General features: G+C 37.8%; 1 protein-coding gene across 1 annotated transcript in view; it reads right to left on the bottom strand.

Moving 5' to 3' along the window:
• The window catches only part of FSIP1 (fibrous sheath interacting protein 1), a 152,890-nt gene that overhangs the window by 120,133 nt on the left and 19,564 nt on the right, over positions 1 to 13,193 (bottom strand). The window contains exons 5-7 of the mRNA XM_026651555.1: positions 11,592 to 11,690; positions 6,824 to 6,936; positions 5,873 to 5,983 (exon numbers count right to left, since the gene is read on the bottom strand). Coding sequence (XP_026507340.1) covers positions 5,873 to 5,983; positions 6,824 to 6,936; positions 11,592 to 11,690 — 323 coding nt within the window. The remainder of the gene's footprint in view (positions 1 to 5,872; positions 5,984 to 6,823; positions 6,937 to 11,591; positions 11,691 to 13,193) is intronic.

The following is a 13,193-nucleotide window of genomic DNA, read 5'->3' as shown; positions in this document are numbered from 1 at the left end:
CATAGTAAAGTCTTATTATTATTCTCTTAGAATATTTGAGACAGATTACACTCTTGCAAATTTGATTGTCAAACTACCCTGACAAAGAGCTTTTGAAAAGTTTTAAATGATAAGAAATCTCTTTTACAAAGGTTGTAGATCTAAAGGAAAAATCCTATTTGCATTATTTGATGGTTATCTAGCAGAACTGACTGAATGCACAGTTGCTTAATGCAGAATACAATTCACAGACCATTTATGTAACATAGTTAGGGCGTCTGATTTTTGGTTTTAACCAATAAATACAGACAATACATCCCTGAGGTTAAAAAAATGAAAGCTGTGTTTATTGGATAAACATTGGAAAAACACTGGTAATGGTTAATTGTGTCTAATGTCTTGCCTACATGGAGCAGTAATGAGGACTACAGGGGTGTGATTTCTTAAGCATGCTAATGTGTTGCACATTACTTGGTCCTCATAGGCCCTGCTGGTGCACACTAAAGGTTCCCTAGTGCGCTTTAACATAGTGCTGTTTGAAACAGCACTATGTTAAAATGCCCTAGGGAACATTACAAAGAGATTCTCTATAAATTATATTATATACATTACTCATTACAGTATATACAATGGAAACGCCCAGATGCCCCTTGATTTTAAACATCAACAATAAAAGTCAAAAACTGCTAAAAAATAAACCCTGGGGAAAAAAAGCTTTAAATATAGTGTGCCAAATTTGTCCTGACTTATATCCCACATAACATCAGTGAAGCCAAGGAGATTGGATGGACTGTAAGTCAGGGCAGTATGTGCCTGGCAAAGAGATGGTCTCCCAGGGCGCACCCTAGGTGAGGGATGAGTTTTAAACTCACACAGCCTTTAATCTTCCATCTCTGGCACAGGTCTGGCTATAGGACAGAGAGCCCTGACACTGAGTCTGTGGAAGTCCACACCTTCCAGGGCTATCAAAGATCGAAAAGAAAACCACATACACTAACACATACAAAATTACAGCAAGACTCTCTGAGGTAACTAGTAAGCAATAGACTGGTTCAGCACCCACAAGTAAGTCTCTACCAATAGTTCCAAAGTAATGGTTCAGCATCAGGCCCTCCATTCTCTTGAAGGGGGCCTCAACAGGCTGTGCGTCCCTGAGCAGCTCCTGCCTTCTGCTCAACCCTCTCCAAGAATTGAAGGCTTTGCCTAGAGCAGTTCATTAACCCTCACCAGCCAGTGTCAGGTTTATACACCCCGTCACAGTGCCCAAAAGTGTTAATCAGTTCTTGAAACAACAAGTATCGGAGCCCATACAAAACAGTCAAAATTAGTCATTATTTTTTTGATAATTTCCTCAAAATCTTCCCTACCAAAGGTCTCAGGAAATGCCTAGGTCACATTATAAATCAAATGTGGGGGGAAATAATCCATCTCTAGACTGGTCAGGTCTCAAGTGACCAAGGAAAGCATTTTCCTTTCTGTTTCCCCATGTTGGCCATAATATTCACATTTGTTTTCTACCAATCATTTAATAGAATAATCCTAAAACTGTCACTCCTATTTTCTGGTGTTCACTGTGTATTAAGTCTGCAGCAATACACAAGCATCTCCTAATGTGAGCTGCTGAACGCCTGTCACACACAATAGAAAGTCTCTGATAGGTATCCAGATAACATGGTGACTGGTTCCAATATGAGCACCTAGGTAGACTGTTGCATTTCCATGACCATGCTGCCATCAGAGTTGGTATAAGAAACAGCTAAAGCATTGCTAGGCTGAATCTTCATTATTCATCCTAAACAGGTGACTCCTGATACACAGAAAACCTTTATTAACTATTTTTGAAGTTGTTTCCTGTTTTAAAAATCTGAGGGACTACACATCTAGAGAGAAGACATAAATCTGCATGTAGTAGAGAATGCCATTCTTTATGTTTGGAAAATGTACTACTATTTTTGATGTTGCCCACCAAAAAAACTGTTTAAAAGACTTTCAAGTGAAGGCATTTCTGAATGGGTCTCTCAGGTTTTTCTTTTGTTAATGTGAAAAGTGTGTGCTAGAATGTGGAGCATATAAAAAAAAAAGAGGGCAGAAGAGGTTTGGAGTTTTTTCATTCTGTTTCTATTAGAATCTTAAAATATTTAGGTATCTTATTGACTAAAATGTCATTTTCATGCTGCCAAATCTGTTTCAAGCAGATTTGGCAACATGATCTGGTAGTATGCTCTGAACCATTTTCTGCAGGAATAGTTAACACATTGAGGGAAGGGAAGATTGACTCATAATCTGGTGAGCTATACTTTCAAATTTTGTTCTTCTAAAACTCACCAAATTAAGGATAGAGCAAAAGCATCTTCAACTACCTCAGTTCCTCTGAGCCACAGTAGCAAGAAGACCTCGAAACTTGCGCCTGCATTTTCATTAGGCCTCCCCTATTGATTGTACTTTTAGTATTAATCGTTGTACACAGTTGATTAATTACAATAATCAGCATAGCTTTTGGCGTTTACAAGATTTTTAAGCATTTTTGGAAGTTTTTCGCTCCTCAGCCCTATTATGCAGCTCCCAGTCAGACGTAACATAGCTTCCTATCCAGAGATTTTACTTGCTTCCAATATGCACACCATCTGCCTCGTCTGCTTCAGAGTTCAGAGAGAGATTACCCATGTAAATGCTGTGTGATGCAAGTTCCTTTCCCAAGGGCCAGAAAAGAAACGGAGAGGCCAGGTCTTGTCTTCTCATTCCTTGCAGGGCAAAAGCTCTGAGCCCTTCTTCAGGGATTAAGAAAAAGTGGATACCCTGATGGGCATTGGTTTCAGAAGGTTCTGGTGCTCTGCAGCAACCTGGCACATTTACAAATAGTGGGAATGTGCAGAGGCTACCCAAAGAACCTACGTTCACTTCCAATCCCAATCTCCACCTGAGCACAAAGTGAATGAGTGAGTTTTGTTCGTCTTTTTTGCCCTACCAAACTAGCCCAGTCTGTTTCCTAAAATCAGCAAGCCTGGTGAGCAACCAACTTACAAAGCTTTCTGGAAACACATTTCCAAGAAGACTTTGTAGATTGCCTGCAACAGAAGTCTTTAATCACAAAGAATGCTTTATTTGAAAGGTAAATTTCCCTTCTAAAATAATTTGCAATTGACGGAATACAGCTCTGTATTCACACCGTACATATTATTGTAATAATCTTTGTACCCAGTATGCCTTAATAAAGTATTTATGAAAACTCAAATTGCTGGTCTGTACTGTCCTGATAAAATATGTGTGCAACATTGTATGTGAAGTTATAAGATTCCCCTGTATGATATTATTAACACACATTCCAAACCACACAGCCCTGCCCAGGCAGAAGTCAGGTCTGTCATAGACAAAGGAAGGAATGTGTGTTTGCCTTAATTTGCATTTAAGCAGTAAACAGAGTCATCAAGCAGGAAGGAAAAACAAAGGAAATTCAAATAGGTGAGAAAACCAGCAGGGAATATCCTTCCAGATAAACTCTTTATCTCCTGGTTCTCAGCTGGAAATATTTTTCAAGAGGGGGAAAAACTATAAAAAGGAGGGACAAACAGCCCAAGGCACCACTCTCTCTCTCTCTCTCTGCTCATTTCATTCTCTACACCTGAGAAGACAAAAGGAAACAGCTGTTGGACTTTGGGGGCAGGGTCCTGACCTGAGAGTTGGTCAGTAATCTGCTGGAGCATGTGGTGAGAAAGTTTGCTTTGCAACAAAGATAGTTTGTTAAGTAGATATTATTACGTGTTTTATCTTTATTTTTCTTGTTGTCATTTCTGGCTTTTATGCCTCATTACTCACAGTCACTTAAAATATCTTTGTAGTTAATAAACTTATTTTACTATTTTATCTAACCAAGTGTGTTTAAGTTGGAGTGTCTGGTACTCTATTTAAAACGATAAGATGGCTTATTATTCCCTTAAAAGAATAATGGACTTCATAAGTTTATGCTGTCCAGGAGATGGCTGGGCAGATACGACATATATTTCTGGGGGAAGATCCCAGACTGGGGGTGGGTTGAAGTCACCATGCAGTACAACCAAGGCTGGTGAGAGCCAGGGTGTAGATGGTCAGCTGCATTTACACATAGACACTCAGGCAGTGGCTTGCATGCCAGAAGTTTGTTTGTGAGCGGCCCAGATAGGAGCTACTACAGTAAGGCATTGTAGGGCACCCAATGTTGCAGGACAGAGGTGACAAATCCCCCCACTAATCTGGATTATGGCCTGGTATGTCACAACAACATTACACTCTATTAGAAATATATGGCATTATAATGTTTTGATGGTACAACACAGTAAAATATTGTTAGAAAATTCCTGTCTTATAAACTTCAACACAGTTATACCACTGGATATTGCTTAATCTCAACCTCACTCCCATTCAATTAATGGTGTTAGAACAGTATATGCTTATAACTTATATCCATTTGTGATGGGATCACCATAGAACATTGTTGTCTTCCTTACCCATAACACTTGTTGAGCAATGAACATAACATGATGTGCATCTAATGCAGTCATATTCAACTTTAGGGAAATTGATGGTAATGTGTTACCAGAAAAAAAGATGGCACAATCATTTACAGTACTCAGCTAAATTTTTTTAAAGTAGTAGAATCTGATACTATTAAGAGAGAAAAAAAATACCGTTCACTTATTTCCCAATCATATATTAACTTTGAAACTTTACATTTCAAAAAATTACAGAAGCTGAACAAAGAGTAAATAGTGTAAATCACACCTTTTCCCCTTAAATGCACTACCTTAAATCTGCAGTAAGACCTGAAAAGAAAGACAAAGCTAGAGATTTACAGTTTGATAATTGGGTCAGACCAGCGGGCCATCTAGCCCAATGTCCCATCTTCCAACACTGGCCAGTGCCAGATGCTTCAGAAAGAAGGAACAGAACAAGGCACTTTATCGAGTGATCCAGTTTCAGCTTCTGGCAATCAGAGGTTTAGGGACACAAAGAGCATGGGGTTGCATCCATGGCTATCTTGGCTAATAGCCAGTGATGGACCTAGCCTCTGTGAACTTACCTAATTCTTTTTTGAGCCCAGTTATACTTTTGGCCTTCACAACATCCCCTGGCAATGATTTCCACAGGGTGATTGTGTTGTGAAGAAGTACTCACCTGATGCTTTTTAATTTCATTGGGTGACCCCTGGTTTTTGTGAAGAGGTAAACAACATATCCCTATTCACTTTCTCCACATCATTCATGATTTTATAGAGCTCTATCCTATCCTCCCTTAGTTGTTTCTTTTCTAAGATGAACAGCCCCAGTCTTTTTAACCTCTTCTTTTATGAAAGCCGTTCCGTACCCATAATAATTTTTGTTGCCCTTCTCTGTACTTTTTCCAATTCTAATACATCTTTTTTGAGATTAGGCAACCAGAACTAGACGTAGTATTTAAGGGGTAGGTATACCACGGGTTTACATAGTGGCATTATGATGTTTTCTGTCTTCTTATCTATCCCTTTCCTAATGGTTCCTAACATGGTTAGGTTTTTTGACTGCCACTGCACATTGAGCAGATGTTGTCAGAGAACTATCCACAATGACTCCAAGATCTCTTTCTTGAATGGTAACTGCTAATACAGACCCCATCACTTTGTATGTATAGGTTGAATTATGTATTCCAATGTGCATTATTTTGCACTTACCAACACTGAATTTCAACTGCCATTTGTTGCCCCGTCACCCAGTTTTGTGAGACCCTTTCGTAACTCTTCGCAGTCTGCTTTGGACTTAACTAACTTGAGTAATTTTGTATCATCTGCAAACTTTGAGGTAAACTCACCGTTTACCTCCTTTGCCATATCATAAACATCCATGAAAATCCGGTCATGAATCAGTGCAAATTAAAATCATCATACCTCAATGCCTTGAAGTTCACTGCCATTGTCTTCTATATCTTTCAACAGTTCAACCAATCTTTTCTTCTCTTCCGGTAGCATAACCAGTTGGCTCCCTGAATCCTTTGCCAGCTGAAGTATTTATGGATAGAAAGCATTAAAAATAAAACTATACAACTGGGTTTGCTCACAATACTGACAATGGAAAACAGGTTTTCATTTCTGTGCTACTAGTTAAAACCCAAAACCTAGCTGATCGAAACCACTCACAAATCTGGTGGCCTGTAGGAAGTAAATTAGTATTCTTATTCCTGTTCATGGCACAGAAGTGTGCACACGTCAAAAAAACTCTACCACAGCCTTGTTGCAGAGAATGTTAGCAGATGGGTCAAGAACTAAATGATGCATGGAAAGTAAACTGCCCTCTGATAGCAGTAAGTTGCTCCTCTCCATTAGGGTTGAGAAATACTGGCTGAATGGTATAGGACACATTGCTGTGCCATGGCCTTTGCTATAACTGTTCTGTAGATAGAGAATTTCAAGTCATTCAGTGTCCACCCATTATCTTTTAAGAACACCAAACATCGCTTTTGATTTTTTTAGAAACAGGTTATAAAGAAGTACTTGTCTACAAAATGTATGGGCTGTGGCCAGGCACAGATTGGAAAATATAAACTTTCTCATTGTTATATGACCATCTAAAAGCAAATGGGGACCTAATTTGCAAATTTGGACAACCAGTGAAGGATGAATACTCAGCAGCACTTTGCAATGAGCAACAAATTTCTGTGGTATAATGTTGTTCACTTAATCTGGATTAATTTTTACAGAATTAATAATGGGATGTGTCTTAATCAAGAAAGCAACCTATTTGTAGAAGTGTGTACACTGTCATATATATTTTTTGTCAATGTATTTAGTATACATCAGTAACTCCCTAATCTTTTAGTAATTTTAGGCCTTAACACATACCTCGATGTTCTTTTTAATAAAATCTTGAGTATTTTTATTTCTGGTGTCACTTTTATGATGTGTTTTTCCTGTTATTTTCAGTGAGCCACTTGTTTCGATTTCATTTAGATGGTCTGTAGTTAAAAAAAAACAGTTGCAAAAATATGATTGTTGCCTCTCCAATAGACAAAAATCAATAATTACTATTTTCACTATTATTTATTATATTTATAGTATTGGAAGTATTACCTATATTTACCATTAGAAACTATTATCATAACCATTTCAACAGTTAAATGTGGCAAATGCAAGTTTTTCAGGGTGCCCATTTAGCAAAGTTATTTCTTATATAAGATTATAGTTTTGTGAAGGCCAAAATATTTTTTATGGAGATTTGACCTCAAAAATGTTAGACACATTGCCATGATTTTAAACCCATTCTTTTTAAACCTCTTATTGTTTGAACTATATCACCAGTATTAGATAAATTAAGTGGTGATTTTTTGGGAAAGCATGCAACTGTTTGGGGATATTTCAAGCAGATTTCTTAAATGAAACAGCTGAAAAACAGATGAGGTCTTTGATGTTCTACAGTCCCTTGTTGTAACAATTTTTGTTTTAAAACTCACCTTAAATCTTTGCAAGTTATGAAACAAACATGGTTTCTTAGTAACAGTCTTAAATATATTATGTGTGATCATTTAAAGATATGTTCTTATAAGCAGATCAGATTATTTAGAAAGTAGCACACTGAACATTTAATTCACCTTCAAGCTATTTTCAGATTTAATGTTTTCTGAATACAGTTTCTCCAAAAACCATATGAGAAGACAATATATGGTATATGCCATTCAGAGATGTCTAATAATTTTAAAGTGGTAATTCTTTCATGACTTTGGAATGATCCAGATTCCAAAGATTTATAAATGACAAAACTAAACAATCAAATGTAATGTCCTATAAATTTCACAAATTGATCTGTTCTCCTGCATACATAATAGTTCTTTTTTTTTTCTTTGATCCTGGGGTTAGACACAAGTTTGGGGATTATTTGATTATAAAACTAGAATGTGCTTACTTATCATTGGATTTATAAAAAGATTAACCATCACAGCCTCTAGGAGCACATACATTACATTTAAAAATATCACAAATTAAAGAATATGCAATCTGACCAAAAAAGGCAACTAAAAGTAAGTTCATATAAGAAGTTCTACCCACTCCTCTGCACAGAAGTCTTAGTATATATAGAGGCTGTGCAACGTTCTTTACGGTCAAATGAACTCTGGCTGTGCAAATGCCAATGAAGGAGGTGAATTCCCAAGTGGAGGGCCTCCCCCTTGAAGAAAAATTGCCTCCAACCCGCCAGGGTTCAAATCTAGGGCCTAGTAGGAAAAAGCATCCCAAACTATCTTAATTGCTATCACAGAGCATAGGAGAGACATTACCTTGAAGCTAACCAAGAACCAGAGCATGCAGGGTTTTATAGATAAAAATGAACACTTTGCATTGCATCCTGAAGCCAGTGCAGTCTACAAGCACAGGTATAATAAGTGTCATATAAGAAACACTGCTTAACACCGCATTCTGTGCTAGCCGAAGTCTGAATGGCCTTCAAAGGTAGACTCACATAGAACATCTAATGCAGAATGACAGAGACATGGATAATTGTGGCAAGGAATGCATCAAAGAGGAAAGATTGCAACCTGATGTCTGGACCAGCGGAAAGAGACTATGGCTCCAATCCAGCAGAGCATGTAACTGGATTAAATGTAAAATTAAACACATAAATAGTCCCATTAATGGGACTACTCAAGTATTTATAGTCAAGCACAGTCTTCTCTGCTTTACTGGCTCAGGGCCTATCTTGGCTCCTACCTGGGAACCCAGGCAGCAGCCAAGAATGCAACAGACCTCGAGATTACAAACCAATCCACAATAACAAGAAGCCTGAGTAGAAACAGCAAATATCACCTCCTCCTTAGTGCACCCCCCCAACAAACACACACCTCATCTCTCCTGTTGTGAACGATCTCTAGCCAAATCCCTCTCGTCCAACCCCCCATCTTGGCCAGTCACCAAGAAACCAGGTTACTTTGAATCACATAATATGCTTGTAGAGCTGAGCGTCATTGGCATACTGGTGGCAACGGCAACTTAAAACATTTCACTACTCCCCTTGTGGTCATGTATACATGCTGAAAATAACCTTTTGAGTAAATAAGCAACTGCCCAATGCCACCCACTGGAATCTCACAGAGATGGAAGAATACAGACACTGAAACACAACTCAATCTATCTGGACTGATGCCTGCCACAATAGTATCTCATAAGCAATAGCATCAAAACAACAGACAAACCTAAAAGAACTAGCAAGGATGTCTGATCTTTGTCAGGAGATCCTCAAACATCAAGACAAGTGCAGTCTGTACCATAATCAGTTTAATAGAAAACAAAACAAAACAACACTAAACTGAAGAAGATTAAGGAAGTCTGAAGACATCAAATAGGGCCAGAGAACCTTGACCCAAAATAGGAACATTAGAGACTGGGTAATACTGCACTTTGCATCAACTAACAGATTTGAGAGAGAGTTTCTTGAGCATAGGCCTACTAATTGCACACCTAAGGGAAGATGGTGCCTCATAGTAAGTGTATGACTCAGTCAGGAGCACTTTAATTACCTGAAAATCAACAAGGAATCCTACAAAAAGTGGAAACATGGACAAATGTAAGGATGAATACAAAAGAACAGCACAAGCATGTAGGGACAAAATCAAAAAGGCTAAGGCAAAATGATTTACATCTACCAAGAGACATAACGTGCAGTAAGAACAGGTTCTTTATATACATTAGGAGCAAGAGAAAGGCACAGGAAAGTGTAGGTCTTCTACTTAGCAAGGAAGGAGAGCTAACTACTAATGATATCAAGAAGGCTTAGGTGTTTAACACCTATTTTGCTTCAGTCTCCATTAAAAAGGTTAATGGTGATCAGATACTCAACACAATTAATATTAACAACAAGGGGAAAGGAACACAAGCCAAAACAGAGAAAGAGCTGGTCAAAGAATATTTAGATAAGTTAGATGTATTCAAGCTGTCAGGGCCTGATGAAATTCACCTTAGGGTACTTAAAGAACTAGCTGAAGCAATCTCAGAAGCATTAGCAATTATCTTTGAGAACTCATGGAGGACAGGTGAGGTGCCAGAGGACTGGAGAGGGACAAACATAGTACCTATCTTTCAAAAGGGAAACAAAGAGTACCTGGGGAATTACAGACCAGTCAGCCTAACTTTGATACCTGGAAAGATACGGGAACAAATTATTAAACAATCAATTTGTAAGCACCCAGAGGATAACAGGATTATAAGGAATAACCACTATGGATTGTCAAGAACAAATCATGCCAAACCAACCTAATTTCCTTCTTTGTCAGAGTTACTGGCCCAGTGAATGGGGGGGAAGCAGTAGAGGTGATATATCTTGATTTCAGTAAGGCTTTAGACACAGTCCCACGTGACATTCTCATAAGCAAACTAGAGAAATATGGTCTAGATAAAATTACTATAAGGCTGGAGAACAACTATTTGAAAGACCATACTCAAAAGTGTAGTTATCAATGGTTTGGTCAAACTAGGTGGCAAATAATATATAGCTGGATTCCACATGGGAGTGGAAAGTATGCTTATAAAATTTGCAGATGACACGAAGCTAAGAGGGGTTTCAAGCCCTTTGGAGGACAGGATTAGAATTCAAAATGACCTTGAAAAACTGGAGAATTGGTTTGAATTCAACAAGATGACATTCAATAAAGACAAGTGCAAAGTACTTCCCTTAGGAAGGAAAAATCAAATGCACAGTTACAAAATGGGGAATAGCTGATGAGGTGGTAGTACTGCTGAATAGGATCTGGAGGTTACAGTGCATCACAAATTGAATATGAATCAACACCATGATGCAATTGCAAAGAAGGTTAATATTCTGGGGTGTTTTAACAGGAGTGTCATATATAAAACACAGGAGGTAATTGCCCCGCTCTACTTGGCACTGGTGAGGCCACAGCTGGAGTATTTTGGGCACCACATTTCAGAAAAGATGTGGACAAACTGGAGAGAGTCCAGAGGAGAACAAAAATGAGAAAAGGTTTAAAAAGCCTGACCTAGGAAGAAATGTTAAAAAAAATAAAATTAAAAAAAGGGCATATTTAGTCATGAAAAAAGAAGACTGAGGAGGGACCTGCTAAAAGTCTTCAGACATGTTCAGGGCTGTTATAAAGAGGATGGTGATCAGTTGTTCTCTATGTCCACGGAAATTAGGAAAAGAAGTAAAGGTCTTAATCTACAGCAAGGAAGATTTATGTTAGATATTAAAACTCTGGAATAGGCTTCCATGGAGGTTGTGGAATCACCATCATCGAGTTTTAAGAACAGTTTAGACAAACACCTGTCACAGATGGTCTAGGTTTTAACTGGTGGTGCCTCGGTGCAGGCCCTGGACTAGAGGACCCTTACAGCTACACATTTCTACGATCCTATGATTATCAGTGATAAATTTTATACAATTTCCAAAAAGAACCACATTGTTGATAAACTCCTAAATTTTTCAATCAGGGTGTAAGCTTGTATTACCTATTTATATTCCATACATTATGGGAATGTTATGTTTTCTAACATCTATATGGCACATAATGCTTCCCTTTCAGCCTTGATTTTTTTGGAACATTTTACTCATTCAAATCCAGAATACAAAAGCTCATTACATAATTATAGAACTGTAATAAGGGCTTACCCTGTACAGCTTGCTTTTCATTGCGGTCGTAATCTTCTGAATTAATTTGTGTGTGAAATACTGAAATAAATATTTCATCTTCTTCAGAATGGGAAGGATCTGTTAATTAGAAGTGTATTGAATAATTGTTGAATACTTATTTAAAGCAAATTTTTGTGACTTAACAGTATGATTTACGTACATTTCTCCAAGTATGATACGCAAGAGTCATAGAGGTTTATTATTGGTTTTCTTCAAGTAGTTACAACAATACAATAAAACATTTTACAAGAGATAGAATAGATGGAGTAAAAGAAAAGAAGAAAGGTGAGTAAGGGAGTCAATATGTGAGTAAAAGAATCATTATGAACAAGGGCCAGTAAGATTGGAAGAAAATATCAAAATGTATTATACCACTTCTGATGTATCTATGAAGTCTGATAGAGGTTTTGAGTAAATGGGATTACACGTTTTTTTCTTCTGATGCATTTGCAGGCTTCTGTAGGGCTGGTAATTATACGTAAGTGATACAGCCTAAGGCCAAAATGTTCAAAAGCTTCAGTAGACATGAGTAGCCATTTGGGGAATCATCTAGAGATTCAATTGAAAGTTAAGTGCCCAGGGGATTTTCACAGCGGGTGTCTAGCTATGCCCAAGTTGTCAGAAATCCAACTGGCCTCTGTCAGGAGTGTGATCTGGGAGAAATGGGTACCAAACATCCCAGTGCTCAAGAGCTGCTTCAAGTACTCCAAGTGTTAGTCATGCTCCTGGCAAGAATTAGCCAGAGAGTGCAGGTTAAGGGGAAGCCCCTCACTGGCCGCTCTGCAATCTGTGCACACTTAAAGAGCACATACTGTAAGAATCTGCATACATTTGAGAGATATAACGAATATCAACTAAACAACAAATTAATACTATCCTTCTCAACTGAAAGCATGATGATGATTGTCATTTCGTAACAACTGAATGAGAGTTTTATAGCTGCAGAGTCTAATTTCTGCCACAATTAGGACAGATGTGTTTCTGCTGCTAGAGAGGTTGAGACACAAGTGGCTGGATATAAGTGATTTTGTAGATGTAGCTGGCATTTGATACTCTAATGACTCTTTTGAAAACAGAATATTTTCAAAACAGCCTTCCTTGCATCATTTATTGTCATCAAATAAAATAAAAGCTAAATATTCAAGCGCTAAAAGACAAAGTTAATTACGTTCATTTCTTTATTTTCAACCAGGGAAAGTTCCTCTGCTGCCAATCATACAAAATGACCTGATGAATGAAAAGTATTAACATACTGCATAAAACCTTGAGGCAAGGAGGACCCTGGAAAAATCTACACTATGCACACAGCTGTCCTGATGCCATGCATCAAAATCCACATGACCCATACAGCAGTAGTTACCTTTGAAAAGAAAAAGGAAGTGCAGTGTGGAGTTTGTTAATAATAACCTCATAAACAAATTTTCTTTCCATATTTTAAAGGTTAAGAGACCTAGTAAAGCATATTCTTTTTATTAGATGCTGACACCTACTGGACAGTTTTAAATTGCTGTAAAGCTGATTTGTAAATCTTGTGTTTTTTGCCCCTGAACAGTAAACTAAATAAATGTTATGCAGTTATTG

The sequence above is a fragment of the Terrapene carolina genome, unplaced genomic scaffold (genome assembly GCF_002925995.2).
Source record: "Terrapene carolina triunguis isolate 2854851 unplaced genomic scaffold, T_m_triunguis-2.0 Scaffold96, whole genome shotgun sequence".
Taxonomy (NCBI): domain Eukaryota; kingdom Metazoa; phylum Chordata; order Testudines; family Emydidae; genus Terrapene; species Terrapene triunguis.
The sequence above is the reverse complement of the archived record's forward strand: the minus strand, read 5'-3'. Positions and strand labels throughout refer to the sequence as shown.